Source organism: Lithobates pipiens, unplaced genomic scaffold (assembly GCF_037356315.1).
Source record: "Lithobates pipiens isolate NorthernLeopardFrog02 unplaced genomic scaffold, aLitPip1_a1.2 Scaffold_16, whole genome shotgun sequence".
Classification (NCBI taxonomy): Eukaryota; Metazoa; Chordata; class Amphibia; order Anura; family Ranidae; genus Lithobates; species Lithobates pipiens.
In genome coordinates this window covers 161419603-161443920 of record NW_027507748.1, presented here as the reverse complement: position 1 = coordinate 161443920, position 24318 = coordinate 161419603, and the positions used below count along the sequence as shown (strand labels likewise).

General features: G+C 43.3%; 1 protein-coding gene across 2 annotated transcripts in view; it reads right to left on the bottom strand.

The window, feature by feature from the left end:
• Window positions 1-201: 201 nt before the first annotated feature.
• Window positions 202-24318, bottom strand: part of SMPX (small muscle protein X-linked) — a 143799-nt gene continuing 119682 nt past the window's right edge. For both annotated transcript variants that reach the window (XM_077480713.1, XM_077480711.1), the window contains exons 5-6: window positions 24007-24161; window positions 202-991 (exon numbers count right to left, since the gene is read on the bottom strand). In XM_077480713.1, the coding sequence (XP_077336839.1) occupies window positions 24021-24161 (141 nt within the window). In that variant the 3' untranslated portion in view covers window positions 202-991; window positions 24007-24020. The remainder of the gene's footprint in view (window positions 992-24006; window positions 24162-24318) is intronic.

Sequence of the window (24318 nt, the reverse complement as noted above, 5' to 3'; positions counted from 1 at the left end):
AGGCAGTCAGTACGTCAGGACTTATTGATTTTCAAATATAAATACCATAGTTTGTAGACTCTATAACTTAAGACTAAATAATATACAATTTGGGCTATTTAGAATTGTAGCAGTATAAATTTTGTCCTAAATTTATGAAAATAAATCATTTATCTGCAAAAGGAAATTTAGAAACAAAGAAAAACACTTTTAAATCAGAAATGTCATAATTTTTTCATTTATTTAGCAAAAAATAAAGACCCAGAGGTGATTAAATACCACTGAAAGAAAGCTATATTTGTGGGAAGTAATTTGTGTAAAACGTTATGTCATTTGGGTACAGAGTTGGATGACTGAGTAACTGTCATTGAATGTTGATTGTCAATTAAAAGGGGTGAAACTGTCCGGTATTGAAATGGTTAAAGTAGGGTGTTTTTTTGTTATATGCTGACCAGAGGTTTTTTCATGGATAACAAATGATATAAAAAAAGTTGAAAATGCAAAAATAAAGAAAAAAAATCAAGACGTTTCTATAACAAAAATATGATATTTTTTTTCAAGGTGGTATTCTCTAACATACACCAAAAATTGGGGCACTGTCTGCCTTTTTTTTGCATAGGTACAAATACATTTTTAGAAAGATTGTACAAAAATTTCCATTCATTAATAATGATGAATATTGTAACTGTGTTTCCTGAAGAAGTCAACAATGTAACAGAGTTAATTTATTTTCATTAGAACTCCTTAAAACATTTTTAAATGATATATATTTTAATTTAAGCTTATAGTTTCTTTACAGTCATTTTTAAAAACTGGATAGATTCCAAATTTTAAATATATAGTCAATACTTTTTTTATTAAGAATAATTAAAACAAAAGTACAAATAAGTTATTTGCTGCAATATGGAAGAACACGGCATATAGGAATTTTTCAGTCTTTGTACAAATACAAAAAAATCCATTGGTTCACTTTTCTCTATGCATGTTCCTTCACCAGAGATCAATCTTGTATCTGTAAATATAAAAAGATATTATGTTAAAGTAGAACATTAGTCAGAAGTCCTGATAGATTACTTTAGGCTGGTCCCTTTGCAAGTATAGCTATGCAAAACATTAAAAATAAGTGTCTACACTGTTATAAATTTAGTAAAGACCTGTCTCAATCTCTTCTGCACATTCTAAATTGCTTTCTATTCTCAGCACTGTACCTAAAATCAGAGCCACTACAGACCGATCAGCTAAAAGCTTTAAGATTTACTGTTGCTGAAGAGGGAACAAAGCAACAGGAATGACACAGACTGTGCGCGTAGGGAACACAGATTAGGAGGAAAGAAAAGAAAAGCAGGAGACGTCACAGGACAAACTCTGCTGCCAGCTAGACACATTAGGGTTAAGCTTGCAAGGATATTGTTTTGTTTTATCTTATCTCCCTGATATTATTTATTTTATACCTCATTGGCAGCCTGTGAATTTCAGCACTGTAAAGCTTCTGTCAGCCTTCCTCCCTAGTCAAGACATACAATCAAGGCTGGAAATGTACATATTTTAATTACAGAAAGTGGCACATAGTTTTTGAGACTAAAGCTGGCCATACATGGATCGAGATATAATCCATGTATGGACAGACTGATTTTACCCAAGTCAATCCATCAATCAATTTAGCTAGCACCAATCATTGCGTTTACAGCTCCCCCTCCCACCAGCAGAACGCAATAGCACTGTGGGAGGCATTCCCCCATTAATAAGGGAATTGGGCGATTTTGTTTCTTTCCACCCATGGTAAAAGGAAAAAAAGACAAGTAATCTATGTCCTGCTTCAGGAGAAGGGAAGATTTTTTTAATAAGAAAGTGATTGCTCTGGTCTTCAACAAAATGGCCGCCTCCAGCAAACAGAAACAGAAGAAAAGCTGGAAGCAGTTTACAGAATACACTAATTATGGTAGCATAATTATTAATTATGGAATGTATGTACTTTTGCTAAAGAACATTATTTGATATCAAACGGGGTAAAGTTCCACTTAAATTTGGGTAAAGTTCAACTTTAAGTTTTCTTATATGCTTAATATAATACTTAATGCAATGTAAGCCACAGTTAAATTAATAGAAATGTTGCAATAAAGAGTATTAGAAGCACCAAAATATATAGCTTTTTGGAGAAAACACTTTTCTTGTACCTTGCAGTTCTTCTTACATAACAAAAAGCCTCTGAATTTAGTCATGTGATTTCCACTGTAAGTGAGTATCAGCTGATCCAGGCTTTTGGTCATGTGATCTCTTCTGAACCAGAAGGATTAGGTAGGGAATACACCAAGCACATATTTTATCTTTACAGAGAACCAATTTAACTAATAGAACAGAAAATGACCATTCTCTGTTTACCTTTCATTCTCATTTTGATTTTGCAACTTGCAATTTATCGAATAAAGATATTCTCGGTATCTGTAAAAATCATGGCCAAGTCCCCAAAAGTAAAATATGTTTTCTATTTCTTTTCTTTAACATAAGCTGCAAGGAATTAGACTACATCAAATTAAATGACCACTTTGTAATGTTTTAAGAACTTGATGCAATGTATTTGTAGAGTATGACTTTGTTAATTCCGATAATAGCAATGCAATGGCATTTAAATAAGCAAGGGAATAGGTCTTTAGTAACAGTCACCAATAACAAAGAAACACATGGCTCTTGGACTACTGATTAGCTTCATGAATAACATTCTTGCTGTATGAGTTAGCAGCTGCTTGTACGTGACATGCCAATCAGTATTAATGCCATTTTCAAGGCTTTGTTTATCAATGTATTTTGGAAAAACTGCTTTTGTTGCCATTAGCAACCAATTAGTTGCCATATTTACAGTAGTAAAATTTATAGCATGTAAAAGCGAAGGTGACTTGCTGCCATGGGGCACCAAGGGCACATCTTCTTTTCAACACACGCACAGAGTCCCTCAGTTTATTTCTAATGTAAGACCACATAATAATAATAAAGATTACTATGAATTAACGAGTATTCGAAAAAAAGTTTGACCATGTAGACCAATGAATGTAGGTTGTAAATGCATTACTGTTACAATGTATTTAGGGGCTCTTTAATGCGCTGAACAAAAGTGTACCCTTGATTTGCACATGACCTCAGCAGTAAAAATAAAAAATAAATAAAATGTGTTCCTATTTAAATGTCTGTCCAATCAAAGCTGTTTAGGACACAGTAGGAAAGATATTGAAACCTTGTCAGGTTTTCACTGCTATCTGGGACTTGGTTATAGAGAATTGTGATGATAATGCACACTGGGCACCCCACAAAGTTGTGCGAGAGGGCCAGGGTGAGTTTCTCAAAATTCCCAAGTCAGTCATGAAATTTTTGTAGAATAGGGACACATAACAGCAGTGATTCCCTTTCCATAATTCCAGGATTTCATCTCCATAACCTTTTCACTTAAGTCATATTTCCACAAGGGTCTGGAATTTTGAGGGACCTGCTATCTCAAGGCAGATAACTAATAGACAGGGATTTGTTAAAGCTGTATATAACGAATGGACTGCTTTAGCAGGAAATATGGACAGAACATTGTAGTATGTCAGAGTGTACTTATCATCTCAATGTCTGTTAACAATAAGCATCCACAAAGGTTATCAGCACTCCCCACTGAGGAAATTAGAAATAGCTCATTGTAAGACTGTAAACCTTTTAGTTTTGTCATGCTACGATCTACAGGGTATTTAAACCCATTAGGAGTGAATGGCGTGCAATAAAATGTCTTATCCAGGGCTAATTGATATCATAAAAGCCATATGGGCCTGATCTCTGCTGACAGATATCCCATTTGATTGGCAAAAGACTCCTTCTCCAACTATAAATTGTTTTAAAATCTACACATAATGTAAAAAACTGTAGCTAAGGGCATGCCAGCTGAATGATCATAAAGACTGAAACATCCCTCGGCCACTCCTCAGACCTTCTCATTGGTAAGATAATTACTGTCAAAACCCTCCTCAAGGACCAGAAGAGAGAAACTGTTTAGTAGCTTAGAGCTCTCTTTTACCAAACAAGGAACACCAGCCAAGATCTAAGAGAGCCATTGATCCATCTTGTTTATTGACTGGACTCTGCTGAACTCACCAAACCAGATGTTGTTAAGTATTAAGTATTTTCACTCTTTTTCTGTTGCCTTATTGTCTCTTTTTCCTTCGTAATATTCCTTTGATGTATGTACCTTTCTGTTAATAACATTTTCCGCCAGCACCTCCCAGCCCTATAAGAGGTTAATGATGTCAGGAGGCGGGGCTTAAGAGCACATGACCACCATGATTGGCTGTCATGGTGGTCACGTGATCCGAAAACTTTGGGTTAGGCGTTAGTAACTGTGTCAGGTGCATGCGACAGACAATTATTATAAGTCATAATTGCTAGTGTAAATGGTTGATAGTTTATGATAATAATATCTTGTGGCAGTGATTGATTTGGGGTATAAAGGGTTAGTTCCTTTGTTAACCAAACCCAGTGATGATAGCTCTCAGTCTGCTGGCAATTGAGTGTGGTCATGCGAGCTGGAAAGTCTTTGTGCAGGGTATAGACTAGCTACTTGTCACAAGTTGATGACCTCCAATTATATCCTGTTGATAACCTTTTACCAGACAGGAAGTAAAAGTAACTCTCCAAGTGAAACACAGACAGAAATAAATATACTATTTTTTTGTAGAGTAGGTGAAGACTCTTAACACCTCCCAGATTGTTATTTCTGTCTTTGTCCCTGTTTTTCCCACACTTCCTCTCTTGTGAAACCATTGTCAGCAGAACAGGAATTTAGGGAAAATGTCTCCAACAGAGTTCAGGATAAAAGCAGGACAGAAAACTTTGGAAAATCTCTCTAACGGAGTGTGGGATAGAAGTTTACATCTGTCACTGGCAGTAGTTCTAATGCTTCCATTAAGCATTTTTGATGCCAGAGCTGTTTTTGCTTTTTTTGCACACATGTCTCAAAAATAATTTTAGAAAAACACAACAAGAGGAAAGCACTGAATCCTGGCAGAGTCATAACACAATTCTCCAATGGATAGAAAATATATGTTTATTATAAATAAATTCAAGGCATACAGATGTCCAGGAACATCCCTTAAAAAGCAATACTAGCCCAGGAGGATTACCTGGAGGAGTTGACCATATGAGTGACAGATGGAGTCCAGGGAAACCACAGGAAAAATATCTGGGCTGGTGGCATGAAACACACTGCAGGACTCCAAGGGAGGTCTTGATCTGGCAGGATGGGTCCAAGAAACTGGGATGGAGGTCCTGCAAACAGCGGGCTAGCATTGCTTTTTAAGGGATGTTCCTGGACATCTGTATGCCTTGGATTTATTTATAGTACACATTTTCTATCCATTGGAGAATTGTGTTATGACTCTGCCAGGATTCAGCACTTTCCTCTTGTGTTTCTCTACTGTCCTCATTGGTCTATGAGCTTTTGGAATAGCAGCGATCCCCAAGTAGACTCCCTATTGGCCCCAGTTGGGTTGTGAATTATGCACCTAGGCCACTGTGTGCAAAAAATTATTTAAGGCCAGAAGATTATTTAAAATCCCCAAAAATTATATATATTTTGAAAACAGACACCCGAGACAATAAAATAGTGGTAGTTTCATTTTTTTATGGTTCAGCAAAAATACCCTAACCCTTTATTTTAGGACATATAATCAATATACAGTAAAACCTTGGATTGCGAGTAACTTGGTCTGCAAGTGCTTTGCTAGATGAGCAAAATGTTGTTATATGAGTATAAAAGAGAAGAGAGGTGCCTCTAAGTGTAACAATATGGTTACACTTAAAGCGGGATTCCGCTGACCTATTATTTTCTTTTTTTGTGTCACATCGCTATACATTTAAAGTATTATGCTATCACTCACTTCTTGCAGCTTTTAGATCCGTTGCTTGCCGATTTCATCCGTGAGGTAAACTTATAAAAATTCCTCCCGGCCGTTTCCATTTTTATTGTGGGCATTTGAAGCCCAAAAGCACTGATTTCCTGGATGCGGTGAATGATGTGCTCCCAGCATTCACTGCTCGATCCCGCGCATGCTCAGTGATATCAGTGAGCAGCGCCGTAAAATTTCGGGTTGCCATCACAACGGGCGGCGTCGCCGGAAGTTCCTGCCCCATTGTGATGGCAACAAAACATAAACAAACAACCTCGTCACGTGACCGGCGTCTTCCTTCCGAAATCTCACGAGATTTCGGCATGACGGCGCCCCCCACCGATTCTTGGGAAGAATATAACAAAGTTCCCAGGGGTCATTGCGAAGCCGGGGAAAGGCGATAAACACGCCTACTCCCACGGGAGGAGAGCCCGGAAGTCAATATAATAATTTCTGTTAAAAGGTAATTAGTGCATAATAATTTTTTTTTAATGGTCATTTCTGCATCTATGCTCCAAAGCGATTGGAAGAATATTAAGTTGCAATTTTGAGTACAAAACCGCTTTAAGGCTCAAAATGCCCATAACCATCCAACTGTCAAAACCAGAACCTCTGCAGTAGGCTTTCACAACTAAATAGCTCATTGATGATGATCTGGAAAACTGGAAAAAGGAAATGTGGGTATTGGCAGTAGCAATTAATTCAATTTAAGCGTTCATTTCCTAAACTACCATGGTAAAATGATGGGTGGGGAGATGTCCAGAGCATTACCCTTTCATCCAGGTCAAATTCATGGAAAGGCCGGATAAGCTGAAACCTGGGGAAGCAGAATATTCCCACTCCAATTCTTCTACATTATGTAATTTTTAAGGGAAATAAATATTTAAATAACAAATATATATATTTGAGATATATAAAATGTAACATAAAGATTTGTTGTCATGAAGTGCAGAACAAAAAAAAAATGTCTTCTTCAGACACCAAACTGAGGTTTATTCTGATTTTAGATGTTAAGATCCACAGGTGGTGAGTCTGACTTGGTGGAAGGGGACCGCTCTTACGGCTCTGGTTCTGGTCTCTCTGAAATGGGAACAGGGAGACCGGAGCACAGCGGGGTAGGAGAGTCCAGCCAGGTGCAGCAGCAGGTACCGGATAGGAGAGGATCCTCAGGAGCAGGAACTCGCAGTGGCAGGCAGGCAGCTGGGAGAAGACTGCAGGCGGGATCGCGGACTCTTCAGGATACAAGGTACAGATGCAGGAACAAGCAGGAACTGGCAGAGGTGTCAGGTGCAAGCAGGGGTTCGGCAACAGGTAGACAGTCCAAGAGAGGTCAAACAAGCCGGGGTCAGAGCAGGAGAGGTCAGCAGAGTCAGACGGAGCCAGGTCAGGTATCAGGTAGGTAGCAGATGAATCAACAGGTATCTTCAGGCACAAGCTGCAGACGAACAGCACAGAGTGACTGCAGCTGCTCCTTTAAAAAGGGCCACTGGCGCCAATAGCGTTAACGCGCACGAGTGCGTGCGTATGCCGCGCGCACATCTGAACGGCGTGCACCCGCTCGTGCTTGGAGACGCGCGTGCCCACGACGACCCGCAGGACGAACGCGCGTGCGCGAACGGACACCCGATCGTGCAGAACAGGCGGATTCCTGACATTGCCCCCCCACAAGGGGCAACCTCCGGGTGCCCCTAACGACTCTCTTCTCAGGGTGTGCAGTAAAAAAGGCCTGAATTAGTCTATCTGCATGTAAGTTGGCAGCAGGTTCCCAGGAGTTATTCTCTGGACCATAACCCTTCCATTTAATTAAAAACTGACCTTGTCCATGACGTCTTCTAAAATCCAGAATGGCCTCCACCTCATATTCCTCATTGCCGTCGATCAACACAGGATCAGGAGGACCTGTTCCTCTACCGGGAAAAGGATCAGGTACAGCAGGCTTAAGCAGAGCTACATGGAAGACCGGGTGAATTTTCATGGAAACAGGCAAAGACAGTTCATAGGAAACTTCATTGATCCTCCTTTTCACTGGAAACGGACCCAGAAATTTGGGTGCCAACTTTTTAGAAGGGCAGGCTAATTTTAAATTAGAAAAGCCATACCTGGTCCCCGACTTGAAGAATCAGTTCTCCCCTTCTTCCCCGATCGAAATTCCTCTTGCTATCCGCCAGAGCCTTGGCTATGGTCTCTTGGAGGATTTGGTTGTTCCGCTGCAGAAAAGATACGGTGTCCTGTACTGCTGGAACGTGGGATTCTGAAAGAATATCAGGGAGAAAGGACAGGTTAAAACCAAAATTAGCAAAAAACGGGGATTGGCCGGTGGTAGCATGGCTGGCATTGTTATAGGCGAACTCCGCCAAAGGTAAGAGGGAAACCCAATCGTCCTGGACAAAGGATGAAAAGCACCGAATGTATTGTTCAAGGGTTTGATTGGTGCGTTCCGTCTGTCCGTTGGTCTGTGGGTGGTAGGCAGAGGACAAGGCCAATTCTATTTTTAGGGCTTCACATAAGGCTCTCCAGAAACGAGAGGTGAATTGCACCCCTCTATCGGAAACAATATTGGAAGGTACCCCGTGAAGCCTGACTATCTCCTTGATGAAGATATGAGCCGTCTCCGATGCGGTGGGTGTTCCCTTCAAGGGTAGGAAATGGGCCATTTTAGACAAACGGTCACAGATCACAAAAATGGCTGTACAGTTCTCAGAAGGGGGAAGTTCCACAATGAAGTCCATCGTAATCATCCGCCAGGGGCGGTCGGGCACAGGAAGTGGTTTAAGCAGACCCCAGGCCCGGTTTCTGGGGACCTTGTTCCGGCTGCACACAGGGCAGGAATTCACATATTTCTTGCAGTACTCCCTCATGCCTGGCCACCAGAAGGAGCGCTGTACCAGCTCCAGAGTCTTGCGGACACCGAAGTGCCCGGCGAGAGGATGATCGTGGAGGAGGCCCAAGACCTTTATTCGGACGTCCTCCGGGACAAAAATTAGATTGTCCTTCCAAAGCAGACCTTCTCTGGAAATGAGCGTAACTCCTGGAGGACTGGAGGACACAAGGGAAGCTCTCTTTAATAGAGACAGGAGGTCCGGCTGGACGAGCAGAAAGGTGTTAGCTGGGAGGATGGTATCAGGGGGTGCGATGTCCTTGGAGCTATCGAACATGCGGGAAAGCGCATCTGGCTTAATGTTTCTTGACCCGGGGCGGTAGGTAATATGAAAGCTGAACCGGGAGAAGAAGAGGGCCCAACGGGCCTGCCGAGGTTTCAGACGTTTGGCAGTACGGAGGTACTCAAGGTTCTTATGGTCTGTGTAGATAAGTATGGGGTGTACCGCCCCTTCCAGTAGGTATCTCCACTCCTCCAACGCAGACTTGATGGCGAGTAGCTCTCGGTCCCCCACATCATAATTTCTCTCTGCCGGCGAAAGTTTACGGGAAAAGAACCCCACGGGGTACATCAGGTCATCTTTACCTTGACGTTGGGACACCACTGCCCCTACTGCTACCTCAGATGCATCCACCTCCAGGATAAAGGGTCTTGACGGATCCGGGTGCCTGAAAACGGGAGCAGAGGTGAACAGGCTCTTGAGTCTCTGGAAGGCGGCCTGCGCTTCGGGTCCCCAATGAAAGCGTGTATTCTGTTTGGTGAGCTGAGTAATGGGAGCGATGATGGCCGAGAACCCCTTTATGAATCTCCTATAAAAATTAGCAAAACCCACAAAGCGCTGGATTCCCTTCTTATCAGTGGGAGCTGGCCATTCGAGAACAGCAGAAACCTTTTGCGGGTCCATCTTGATGCCTGCTGGAGAGATTTCTAGGCCGAGAAATTGGATACACTGCTGCTCAAACTTACATTTCTCGGCCTTAGCGTAAAGTCCGTGTTGCCGGAGCCAGAGCAACACTCTGCTGACATGCCCACGATGCTGTTCTAGGGACCCGGAAAAGATGAGAATATTGTCCAGGTACACAATGACGAAGATGTCCAGAAAGTCTCGGAAAACATCATTAATCAGGTGCTGGAAAGTGGCCGGGGCATTGCAAAGTCCAAAGGGCATTACTAAGTACTCGTAATGCCCAAAACGAGTCCGAAACGCAGTTTTCCACTCGTCGCCTGCTCGTATTCTGACCAGATTGTAAGCTCCCCGCAAGTCCAACTTAGTAAAGATAGAAGCTGACCTTAATTTTTGAAAAAGCTCGGAATCAGTGGTAAGGGATAACGGTTCTTAATCGTGATCCGATTTAATTCCCGGTAGTCCACACAGGGCCGAAGGGTCTGATCCTTTTTTGTAACAAAGAATATTCCGGCACCGGCAGGAGATGTGGAATGACGGATGAACCCCTTCTTAAGGTTTTCGGTGATGTAGACCTTTAGGGCCTCCTGCTCCTTCTCGGACAAGGGGAAGACACGTCCGAATGGGATCTCTGCCCCAGGAAGGAGCTCGATGGGGCAATCGTAGGGATGATGTGGGGGAAGAGAATCAGCCCCCCGTTTACTGAAAACATCCAGAAACTCTTGGTAGGATTCTGGAACTAACTGACACAAGTCTTGGTCTGGATCCAGACAGAGGAGCGTTCTGGGTTGTACTGGAGCTCCGGGCAAACAGTGATCTTGGCAGTAAGAGGAGAGGAAACTCACTTCCCCAGAAGACCAGTCGATGGAGGGGTTATGTGCCTGAAGCCACGGAATACCCAAGATCACAGGAAAAAGTGGTGATGAGATAACGTCCAGGGTTAGTAGTTCAGTATGTTGGCAGGAAGTGGTAGTGGGTAGCGGAAGAGTCTCCTGGGTAACTCGGCCAGACTTAATTTGCGAACCATCAGCCAGGAAGATGGAAAGTTCATGGGGTTTCTTCCGAAGGGGGATGGAGTGCAGACTGGTGAATGCAGCGTCGATGAAGCAGCCGCAGGCCCCTGAGTCAAGGATAGCGCTGACGTGAATCATTCTTCCCTGCAGCTGGAATGAGAGCAGAAGAGCGACATGGAACGAGTTGGAAGGCAGAGTTACAGGGTTGTGAGATACAGAAGAAAGGCACTTACGTGTCTTAACAGGGCAGTTGATCACGTAATGTCCTGGGCCACCGCAGTATAGGCATAAGTTCATCTGCCGGCGGCGGGCTCGCTCTTCAGGTGTCAGGGTAGGTCGGAGTAACCCGAGCTGCATGGGTTCTTCAGATGCTTGGGCGGCACTGGCAGGTCTCCCTTGAGAGGATGGTATGAAGAAGGGTGCTGAAGAAGGGGTCCTGGCAGACATCCAAGCTGGTCTTTGGGATTGGGTGGAGCGTTCTGCCCTACGCTCACGGAGCCTCCTATCAATCCGAATGGCCGAAGTGATTAAATCCTCCAAGGAATCCGGGGTTCCAACACGGGCCAACTCATCTTTAAGGCCCTCGGACAGGCCCAAGCGGAATTGGTGTCTCAGGGCCGACTCGTTCCACTGGGTATCTGCGCTCCAGCGTCTAAAGTCTGATACATAGTCTTCTGCCGACCTCCGGCCCTGCTGGAGCGCAGTTAATGCAGATTCTGCGGTAGCGGACCGCTGGGGGTCCTCGTAGAGCTGGGACATTCCCTCAAGAAAGGTAGCAAGGGTCTGGGTGAGAGGACTGTCATTTTCCAGGAGGTGATGGGCCCAGGCCTGGGGCTCTCCTTGCAGAAGGGAGATAACGAAACCCACTTTAGTAGCCTCCAGAGAAAAAGTCCTAGGCTGTAGAGCAAAGTAAAGTTGGCAGGCGTTACGGAAGGCCCGGAACTTGGAGCGGTCCCCAGAAAACCTCTCAGGAATGGGGACCCTAGGTTCTGGTGGAAGCGTCATCACGGCTGGTTGAATGGCAGGCTGAACAGGAGGAGGCTGAGGAGCGGTGATAGGAGGACCGGAGGTAGATAGCTGTTGCACACGTTCCTCCAGCCTGGAGTAACCATCCTGAAGGGACTTCACTGCTTGAGTCAGAGCCGCAAGATGCGAACAGATCTCCTTCATGGCGGAGGCCCCTTCCGCAGACTCAGACATTTTGGCTGTTCGTACTGTTAAGATCCACAGGTGGTGAGTCTGACTTGGTGGAAGGGGACCGCTCTTACGGCTCTGGTTCTGGTCTCTCTGAAATGGGAACAGGGAGACCGGAGCACAGCGGGGTAGGAGAGTCCAGCCAGGTGCAGCAGCAGGTACCGGATAGGAGAGGATCCTCAGGAGCAGGAACTCGCAGTGGCAGGCAGGCAGCTGGGAGAAGACTGCAGGCGGGATCGCGGACTCTTCAGGATACAAGGTACAGATGCAGGAACAAGCAGGAACTGGCAGAGGTGTCAGGTGCAAGCAGGGGTTCGGCAACAGGTAGACAGTCCAAGAGAGGTCAAACAAGCCGGGGTCAGAGCAGGAGAGGTCAGCAGAGTCAGACGGAGCCAGGTCAGGTATAAGGTAGGTAGCAGATGAATCAACAGGTATCTTCAGGCACAAGCTGCAGACGAACAGCACAGAGTGACTGCAGCTGCTCCTTTAAAAAGGGCCACTGGCGCCAATAGCGTTAACGCGCACGAGTGCGTGCGTATGCCGCGCGCACATCCGAACGGCGTGCACCCGCTCGTGCTTGGAGACGCGCGTGCCCACGACGACCCGCGGGACGAACGCGCGTGCGCGAACGGACACCCGATCGTGCAGAACGGGCGGATTCCTGACATTAGATGTCTTTTGTAGTCTACTAATTTGACTTTTGGATATACACAATAGAAACTACATGTTGTACGTTTTTGCCATGTATAATAACATCTTAATGTTTTGTTTCATTAATGAGAATCTTTTGTGGCTCTAGAGTGTTGTAAGATTTAAACTCTTTGCAAGAAGGCAGGGATCATATCACAGATGCGGTGTCGACATGTGGTAAGTCTCTGTCAGCCACCTGGCACCAGTTATCAAGCTTCACGTCTGGCACTGAAGAGAGGAGTGTCTGCCAGTTGAGTACTATCACTTAGATAACAGGGCTGTCTTCTTGTCACCATCATGCTAGGTGTACACCTGTTTAGTGTCCTTGAAAAAGTTACTGTAATTATTGGATTATTTCTCAAAAATGGATTAACAGCTTCCTATGCTGGAATGCACACAAACAAGCTAATACATATGACTTTGTAGAAAGTGGCACACATAGATGAGAAATAAGGACAGATGGTCCTTCTCTAAGGATCCTCAAAGTATTTCAGGTTATCCCTTTGGCATTCATTTAAAGTCTCTGTCAGGAAGAAAATGGCAGCAGGTAAGATGGCTACTCTAGCTAGATTTCTGTATCCAGTCACAGGCCATTGTACAGTCTTATACATCCACTTAGAAAAGGCGCACATACTCATGCATATACGCGCTCATCAGTGCGTGCAATCGCTTTCTAGCATATCTGTCACTAATATTGGTGCCAAGCAGGCTATTTAAACTGAGCCAGTGCTCGGCTTCAGTGCTGTCTTATCTACAGCATTTCCTGTGTGATCTGTGACCTGTCACCTGCATCTGATACCAGTTACCAACCTAGCTTGACCATTCCTTAACCACTTAACGACCGCCGCATGCCATTGTACGTCATTACAATGGCATGTACAGGCACAAGCACGTACTTGTACGTGCTTGCCTTCCAGCGGGTGGGGGGTCCGATGCGGCGGTCCGGTTCGCTTCAGGAGCGATCCGGGATGAGGGGATGCCCGTTGGTTTCTGGCCATCCCCTCTCAATCGCTCCTGGCGAATGAGAAGCTTCCTCTCACTGTGTATTGTATACACAGGCAGGGAGGAAGTGATGTCATTCTCCTCGGGGCGGTCTTATTCACCGGACTACGAGGAGAGGACACAGTAAGTCTGCACCAAACACTACACTGACACTAAATAACATACAGGCACACAAACCCCCCCCCCCCCCGATCACCCCCCGATATTTAGGTTCCCTGTCAGGTTTTTATATAGCGCCAGGGACCCCCATATACTACCTAATAAAAATATGAACCCCCCAGATTGCCCCTAGTTAACCCTTTCACCAGTGATCACCGTATAAGTGTTACGGGTGACTCTGGTTAGTTAGTTTGCTTTTTATAGCATCAGGGCACCCACCATTTATTACCCAATAAAGGTTTAACCCCCTGATCACCCGGCGGGTGATATCAATTAGGTTTTATGGTCAGGGTCTGCGTCGCCCCAGGCAGCGCTAGGTTAGTGCCAGTACCGCTAACACCCACGTGCAAAGCGTAAACCTCCCGTAGTGGTATAGAATCTGAACACATCAATATCTGATCTGATCAGATCTATACTAGCGTCCCCAGCAGTTTAGGGTTCCAAAAAAATGCATTGTTAGCAGGATCAGCCCAGATACCTGCTAGCACCTGCGTTTTGCCCCTCCGCCCAGCCCACCCAAGTGCAGTATCAATCGATCAATGTCACTTACAAAACACTAAACACATAACAATAGCAATCGCAGAGTCAGGCCTGATCCCTGCGATCACTAACAGTTTTTTTTGGTAGCGTTTTATATTTAAATCCGGAAGGCAGTGCTTGGTTTTCGGGGTCCAGTACGTAGCTAGGCTCCCAAAAAGTCCCCCATATGTGGTATCCCCATGCTCGGGAGAAGCAGCAGAATTTATTTTGGGGTGTAATTTGACTTATGCCCATAGCATGTGTGAGCAATATATCATTTAGTGACAACTTTGTGCAAAAAAAATTGTAATATTCCTGCAACTTGTGGCAAAATATAAAATATTTCGTGGACTCAACATGCCTCTCAGTAAATAGCTTGGGGTGTCTACTTTCCAAAATGGGGTCATTTGGGGGGGGGGGGGTTTTGTGTTATTTTGGCATTTTATGACCTTCGAAACTGTGATAGGTAGTGAGGAGTGAAATCAAAAATTTGCACCCTTATGCCCCGTACACACGACCAGACTTTTCAACATCAAAAGTCTGACAGAATGATTCCGGCAGACTATTCGAACGTGTGTGGGCTGCAGCGGACTTTTGATTTGCAAAAGTCTGACAGACTTTAGAAATGGAACATGTTTCAAATTTTTACGACAGAACTCTGCCGGAGCCAGTTCCTACTGAGAAATCCGCTTGTGTGTGTGCTAGTCTGACGGACTAAAACCGACGCTAGGGCAGCTATTGGCTACTGTCTATGAACTTCCTTACTCTAGTCCAGTTGTACGTCATCACGTTCGAATCCGTCGGACTTTGGTGTGATTGTGTGTGACCAAGTCCGTTCATTCGGAAAGTCTGTCAGAACTCTGTCAGAACTCCGTCAGAACTCCGTTGAAAGTCTGTCAGACTTAATCCCTCAAAGTCTGGTCGTGTGTACGCGGCATTAGAAACCCTGAAGGCAGTGATTGGTTTTCGGGGTGCCGTACGCAGCTAGACTCGCAAAAAGTCCCAAATATGTGGTATCCTCGTACTATATTTTGGGGTGCAATTCCACATATAACTATGGCATGTGTGAGCAATATATCATTTAGTGACAACTTTTTGTAAACTTTTTTTTTTTTAATCACTTGGGACAAAAAAAAAATATTCAATGGGCTCAACATGCCTCTCAGAAATTTCCTTTGGGCGTCTACTTTCCAAAATGGGGTCATTTGGGGGGGGTTTGTGTTATTTTGGCATTTTATGGCCTTCAAAACTGTGATAGGTAGTGAGGAGTGAAATCAAAAATTTGCACCCTTAGAAATCCTGAAGGCAGTGATTGGTTTTCGGGGTGCCGTACGCGGCTAGACTCCAAAAAAGTCCCACATATGTGGTATCCCCGTACTCAGGAGAAGCAGCAGAATATATTTTGGGGTGCAATTCCACATACAACTATGGCATGTGTGAGCAATATATCATTTAATGACAACTTTTTGTAAACTTTTTTTTTTGTGTCATTATTCAATCACTTGGGAGAAAAAAAAAATATTCAATGGCTCAACATGCCTCTCAGAAATTTCCTTGGGGTGTCTACTTTCCAAAATGCGGTCATTTGGGGGGGGTTTGTAGTGCCCTGCCATTTTAGCACCTCAAGAAATGAGATAGGCAGTCGTAAATTAAAAGCTGTGTAAATTCCAGAAATGTACTAGTTTGTAGGCGCTATAACTTTTGCGCAAACCAAAAAATATACGCTTATTGACATTTTTTTTACTAAAGACATGTGGCTGAATACATTTTGCCCTAAATGTATGATTAAAATTTAGTTTATTTGATTTTTCTTATAACAAAAAGTAGAAAATATATTTTTTTCTCAAAATTTTCGGTCTTTTTCCATTTATATCGCAAAAAATAAAAATCGCAGAGGCAATCAAATACCACCAAAAGAAAGCTCTATTTGTGGGAAGAAAAGGACGCAAATTTCGTTTGGGTACAACATTGCATGACCGCGCAATTACCAGTTAAAGCAGTGCAGTGCGAAATTGTAAAAAGACCTCTGGTCCTTAGGCTGTTAATTGGTTCGGGGCTGAAGTGGTTAAGCTCTGCACTGATTTTTGCTTGCTTCCTGACCTTTGCCTCTGCCTGCTCCCATTGCCACTGTACTGCTGACCCAACACTAACTTTGGCCTTCATCCTGACTATACTCTTGTCTATGTATTTGTTCCTGATCTGATTACCAGTCTCTGACTCAGCTATTCCTATACCCACTGCCTAGCAATCTGCTCCAAGCACCTGCTACCAGCCAATGCCTGAACCCCACCTGACTGCTAGTATCTGTCTGTTCCAGCCTTCTATTTACCTGCCGTCATCCAGCTAGTGCATTCCATTGTGGTCCACTTTTGGCTTCCTTCTGCTTCAGCTTGAACACCCAAAGGTTGATTTCACACGTTCAATCAGATCAAGTCCGCCTGTCAGTTTCTCACGCGGACCAGATCGAACCATCCATTGTTCTTTATGGAGCGGCGGATGTCAACAGACATGTGTCTGCTGACACCCAATGGCATCCGATGTGATCCTGTCTACCAAAAACAGACAGATGCGGGATCCATTCCCCATCCGCCTTGGGGATCGGATCAGGTGACAGTTGAGTGAAAATGGACAGGTGGTCTGTTCCCAGCCAACCACCCTATAGAGAACAGCGGGGCTGTGTTCATGTCCACTCTGCATAGTGGAGTGGACACGGACCTGTCTTCCGCCTGCTCAACGGAGATCCGTGGCAAAATCCCCTTCTGAGCAGGCTGGTGCGCTTTACGGAGTGCGCCCCGTGTGAAAGAGGCCTAAATATAATACAATGAACCTCTGTGCCTCAATAAATAATGTGCAAGATAAAGTGGTGTAAGCTGCTCTACACCTCTTATTTCCAAATGGGAAATAGCACAGCAGTTCAAATATAGTTGGGTTGGTGCAGCGCTCTCAACAAAAGCATATACTAATCTCAAATATACCGAATAATAAATTGAAAAATGGTGGTTACCAGCTATTACCTTTTAAAATTGTGAATTATTAACTTCAGTGTAATGTATGAAGCAAAATCCCCATAAATATAGCAGAAAACTTGCTATTAGTATAGTGATCTGCTCTTGCCAGCTATTACCTTGTAAAAATCTAATTAAAACATTAACATTAATGTATATTAGCTTTAATTGACAATTTAATGTATACCGTATATAAATCAGTGCAGTGTTTACACAGTAACTACAAATCCACTTCCACCAATCCTTATTATAAAGTGATTGAGCGAGTCGTGCTGTGTAAAAATTATTTATGTCCAATATATAACTAGTCCAAATACATTTTTTCCAATTAATAGTGTTCTTCCACAATGCTATAAAGTGCTTACCACCTCTCCCTTTTGTAAAGCCACTCACCAAATCCTTATAAACCTGCTATACAAACTGTTTCACAGGGCTTTATTAACACCCTTTTTTTCATCCAGTTTGGCTCCATATGGCACCTTCTCCAGCTCTTCCCCATTTTGCCTCCAGATACATGCAAAGGAATTACCAGGATAGGGGCCACAATAGTGCAGTATGTTTTATTTTTGTAAAAAATCCCCATACATTAAAATACACTTTCAGGCTAACAAATTCGATCAGAATTGAGAATCAGTAGGGATTTAAATAAAGCATATTTATGTGGTTGTGGACACTGGACATACGCTACTATGTATGTCCTAAAAACTCAGGACATGTAGAATGTGTCCTGTCCTGACTCTCCCGCACTTGCTGGGAATTTTAAACTGTATTAATGAAATTCAGGAGTTTCTGTGTAAATGTAGAAGCTGTTATAGCTGCTATTGTTGAAAAATGGACCACCCGACACCGTGTTTACAAACACTGTTCAGCCCCTATACAAAGTAACATTACCTGCTCTACATGTCTACCCTGTTTTATTCGTATGCAGATTAACCACTTGCTTACTGGGCACTTTAACCCCCTTCCTGCCCAGACCAATTTTCAGCTTTCAGCACTCTCACTCTTTGAATGACAACTGCTCGGTCAGGTAACACTGTACACATGCACTGATGAGCACTAATATGCGGCACTGATGGCCACTGATAAGGCGGCACTGATGGGCATTGATAAGGTGGCACTGATGAGGAGGCACTGGTGGGCACTAATGAGGCGGCACTGGTGGGCACTGAGAGGTGGCACTCGTGAGCACTGAGAGGTGGCACAGTTGGGTGGAACAGATGGGTGGCATTGATGGGCACTAATGGGTGGCACTAAAGGGAATTGATAGGTGGCAGTGAAGGGCACTGATAGATGGCACAGATGGGTGGCACTGATGGGTGGCAGTAATGGGCACTGGTAGGTGACACTGATAGGCAGCACTGCTAGATTGCACTGATTAACACCACTGGTGGGCATTGATAGGTGGCACTCTTGGGCACTGATAGGTGGCACTGATTGATGGACTGATATTCACTGGTGGGCACTGATTGATGGCACTGTGGGCACTGACAGGTGGCACTGGCAGGAGGTACTGGTTGGCACAGATGAGGCGGCTATGCCTCATCCTTTTCAGGACCAATGTCCCTTCAACAGAAGCCGTGATCTGCTTTTTTTTCTCCTCATGCTGTCAGCCTGAAGAGAAAAAAAAATGATTACCAAGCTTCTTTTTATATCACATGATCAGCTGACATTGGATGATCAGCCCTTAACTCTTATTTGTGATGACTCGAGTCTCAGTGATCGTAGAGCGACCCACTGGGGGGGCGCGGGGAGCGTGTAAAGGGGAGGGCGTCTATTGAAGGCCTCCCAGCAATGTAGGTCCACGCTGTAGCCATCATTCGGCTATAGCACAGAGGGGAAGAGGTTAAAGGGATAGGCTTTGGCCTGCATATTATGTCACCCATCCAATAAAATAAAGCTGTTTGTTTTAAAATAAAATGGTTTCCTATTTAACCATTATTAGCCTTTAGTTTACCTTAAAGATGATCTCCAGGCTCCTTCAGAAAAGAAATTGAAGTCAGCAGCTACAACGTCTGTAGCTGCTAACTTTTAAGCTGCGTCGATCTGAGCCTGAAGTGGAAGTGGGTACTTTAGCCCTAATTACCTCCTCCCCCTTCTCCCTTTAAATTCTATTTACTTGCAAAATTTTTGGTGCTTAGGTCTGGTTTTTTGACCATCAATATTTAATATTCTTTGTTTTTATTTGTTTTGTTAATTTTTTTCAGAGGTGTAGTAAAAAATAAATAAAAAAAACTTTATTTCATTTGTAAATAATTTTGAAATGCGTTATACCAAAATCTAAATTAAGGGACCTATTTAGAAAACATTTATTGAACGAATGCCACCAACATTCATCCAGGCTGTCAAAATGTTCCCCAAATTTTATCTAATTCTATGACTTTCTATGATCGTTAGCTCCATTCAGTAGCCAAAATGCGATATATTTTTCTTGAAATACTTCAACTGGAAAATACGGTAAAACACATTGTAGCCACTAGATGGAGTTGAAAGTTATTGTTGACTATGGCAGAAATGCAAAAATTGCTCCCATAGGAGGTTTATAGGTGTGAGAGCTTGACAAGGAATGAAGTGTATCAATACCCAAAACCTTTTATTTTTATTTTTATTTTAAAATAGGGAAAGGTTGGTGCCACTGTCTGATTTGACTGGTAACCTGGGCTCCATTAGAGAGATCTTCCCTATTTTTACAGAATGAGCTAAGCAGACAAGTGAGGAAGTTGACTAAAATGGCCAACTCAACACATATTGGCATTGATTTACTAAAACGGGAGAGTGTAAGATCTGGTGCAGCTGTACATGGTAGCCAATCAGCTTCTAACTTTAGCTTGTTCATTTAACCACTTAAGGACCAGCCTCGTTTTGAGATTTTGGTGTTTACATGTTTAAAACAGTTTTTTTTTGGTAGAAAATTACTTAGAACCCCCAAACATTATATATTGTTTTTTTCTAACACCCTAGAGAATACAATGGCCATCATTGCAATACTTTTTTCACAAGTGCAGCGGTTTTACAAGTGCACTTTAAAAAAAAAATCACGTTCTTGAATAAAAAATAAGACAGCAGTAAAATTAGCCCAATTTTTTTTATATTGTGAAAGATAATGTTACGCCAATTAATTTGATACCCAACATGTCACGCTTCAAAATTGCGCCCACTCGTGGAATGGCGACAAACGTTTACCCTTAAAAATCTCCATAGGCGACTTAAAAAAATTCCATAGGTTGCATGTTTTGCATTACAGAGGGATAGAATTATTGCTCTCGCTCTACCGATCACAGCGATACCTCACATGTGTGGTTTGAACACTTTTCATATGCGGGCGCTACTCATGTATGCGTTCGCTTCTGCGCACAAGCTCGGCAGGACAGGGTGTGTTTAAAAAATGTTTTATTATTATTTATTTTACCTTTTATTTTTTATTTTTACACTGTTTAAAAAAAATGGCACTTTTATTCCTATTACAAGGAACGTAAACATCCCTTGTAATAGAAAAAAAATGGCAGGTCCTCTTACATATGAGATCTGAGGTCAAAGTCATCAGATCTCAAATTTAGACTAAAATGCAATAAAAAACAAAACAAAAAAACTTTAATTTAAAAAAATAATTTTAAAAAATTGGCCCTTTAAGAGCTATGGGTGGAAGTGACGTTTTGACGTCACTTCCACCCAGCAATTGTATGGAGACAGGTGGGGGCCATCTTCCCCTCACTCGTCTCCATACTGAGCCAGCAGGAGGACGCGATCGCCTCTGCCGACAGCTCCGGTAAGCGGCAGAAGGCACCGGATTGCGGCGGTAGGGGGGCCCTCTCCCGTCACCGATAAAAGTGATCTTGCGGCAAATTGGCCGCAGGGACCACTTTTATCTTGTAGCGGACCACCCTCTGAAGAAAGGGATACCGGGGTTATGGCAGCTAGCTGCTGTCATAACAACGATATCCTCCTTCAAATAGCCGGCCTAAAACTGTGGCGGGCGGTCCGTAAGTGGTTAAGCTTTTGCAATAAAATCTGGAAGCTGATTGGTTTCTATGCGGAGCTGAACCAGATTTTGCACTCTCCAATTTTAGTAAATCAACCCCACTGTGATTTGTGAAACTAAGAATCCATGTTTTAAAGAGGAAAACACTGAGTGCAAATAGCCCTGTGCATGAGCCACAGTGTACCAATACATTTTTGGCTTAAAGAAGACGTACATTTCACACAAAGTGCACTTTTTATTTTTACCCCTTGTGCCTTGACCTAAATGATCCTACCCTTCCCATACACAGATGTATGCATACCAAAATCCAATGGCTACATCCTCTTTTATTTGTTTACATCTAGCAGTAAAAGTCTCTTGGGCGCACTTGTGTTGTACAGCCCCATAGACCTGTCTGGGAGAAGGAGCTAGACAGGTATAGAAAAGGAAAAAGGACTAAAGATTTTGAAAACAAATTTGCTTATATTTTAGAATAAAATATATCAAATAAAAATGCCAAAAATGACCCCTTTTTGGACACTACAAGGTGATCGAATTTTGTGCCAATTTTTTTTTTAAATGAAGAAACACGCTGGTATTGAGGTAGTTAAACAATTAGGGTGAGTTTAGCTTTCAAGTCATCCACTGAAGCCAATGGCAAGTCTTCCAATATTAGCGAGGAACATTTAAAGGCTGAAAAGTTGGGAGGTTGAAATTGCATTGTGTGCAATAGCTACAATGTCATGGATAACCCCAAAGCACTTTACCTTCTGACCCCCACACCCCCAACAACAAAAAGCCCACAGTCACTGATGGTCAGAGACATTTTAAACTCCCAGACCGCCTCCATCAATGGTGGCTGTTGGCACTTTAATTTCCCCACAAACAAGCCCATAACATTGGTGGACAGTAGACATGTGCAGAGTAAAATATTTCGTTTCGGAATTTCGTTTTCGTCCGAAAACTTAATTTATTTAGTTACTCCCGAAATTCGTTTTTATTTATTTCGTTTTTCGTTCAAAAATTGCATTCGTCCGAAAATCCACATAAATTACGGTCGAATCTGTCTTGGAAGGCTTATGGTGTCTGTCGAATGTATAAAGAAGATTCGACGGAGCTAACTATATAGCATACTTTAGAACCCTATTAAAGTCTATGGGACTCCAACGTTCAAAATCTAAAGTGCTAATTTTAAAGGCTAATTTGCAAGTTACTGTCCTAAAAAGTGTTTGGGGACCCGGGTCCTGCCCCAGGGGACATGTATCAATGCAAAAAAAAGTTTTAAAAACGGCCGTTTTTTCGGGAGCAGTGATTTTAATAATGATTAAAGTGAAACAATAAAAGTGTAATATTCCTTTAAATTTCGTAGGGGGGGGGGGTTGTCTATAGTATGCCTGTGAAGGGGCGCATGTTTCCCGTGCTTAGAACTGTCCCTGCACAAAGTGTCATTTATGCAGGAAAAAAAGTCCTTTAAAATCACTCGCAGCTATTATGAATTGTCGGCTCCGTAATACAGAGAACACTCATTGAAAGTCATTGATAAAAAAATAAATAAATAAATAAATAAATAAAAAAGCGTGGGGGTCCCCCAAATTCAATTACCAGGCCCTTCAGGTCTGGTATGGATATTAAGGGGAACCCTGCCTCAAATTTAAGAAAAAATTTGACGTGGGGTTCCCCCTAAATATCCATAACCAGACCCTTCAGGTCTGGTATGGATATTAAGGGGAACCCCGCATCAAATTTAAAAAAAAATTGACGTGGGGTTCCCCCTAAAAATCCATACCAGACCCTTTATCCGAGCACGCAACCTGGCAGGCCGCAGGAAAAGAGGGGGGGACGAGAGAGCGGCCCCCTCTCCTTCCTGAACCGTACCAGGCCACATGCCCTCAACATTGGGAGGATGCTTTGGGGGTCTGTGACCCCTCAAAGCACCTTGTCCCCATGTTGATGAGGACAAGGGCCTCATCCCCACAACCCTGGCCGGTGGTTGTGGAGGTCTGCGGGCGGGGGGCTTATCAGAATCTGGAAGCCCCCTTTAACAAGGGGACCCCCAGATCCCGGCCCCCCCCTGTTTGAAATGGTAAGGGGGTACAAAAGTACCCCTACCATTTCACAAAGAAAGTGTAAAAAATGGTTAAATAAAACAAACACACTTTTGAAAAATTCCTTTATTAAAAATAAAAAATAAAAAAAAAGATTCCAGCGGCGGTAATCCACTCTTGCTATCCAGCGACGGACGGTCATCTCTCCAGCGATGTCTCATCTCATCCAGCGCAACGAATACATCCTTCTTCTGTCTCCGTGGAGGAGACACTGCAGGCATTCCGGCGGCTGACGTTTCTTATATACGGAGGGCGGGGCCACCCGTCACCTGCCCCCGCCCCCCTCTGACGCAAGGGGAAACCCGGGGTTCCCCGTGACGTATGGGTGACCCCGCCCCCCTCTGATGTAACGGAAACCTGCCTGTGTTACATCAGAGGGGTGCGGGGTCACCCATACCTCACAGGGAACCCCTGGTCCACTCTGTGCAACTGGTCCCCTAAAGCAGTTTATCGTTGGAGCTTCATTAGTTGCAGGAGAAGTCCCACTATAAGGGTAGAGTTCAACTTTAAGTTGGCTCCAAAATCTTTTCTATTTTTCTGAAATGTAGATATCCAATGTTTCTATTCTCTCACTGTATGAAGATTGTTCATCCTTTTTGTTATTTCGCTGCCTGCCTCTGAACCCTGTCCAAACTTCAAATGTCCTTTTTACACTTCATAAATACATGAATTTCAAATACACGATTAATCTCACCATTGCATTGAAAACTACTGCTCCTCTGCTCTTGGTACAAATTTAAGTTCACTTCTAACATTCTGAATTTCTGATAGATTGACTGCAGGTCCGGGAAGTTTCACAGCCCCAGGTAGCTGCTTTTTCTCTTCATGTGGTAAATCTGGTGGATTGCTCTAGACAAAGAAAAATATGTAATAAAGTTAATATTATTATATGAGTGACATTACTTTTCTATTTTGTGATTAAAATTCTGAGCAATTTAGCATTTTTGTTTTACCTCACTTATTAACTAGATGTTAGAGAAAAAAATCAGCTTATTTATTATTAATA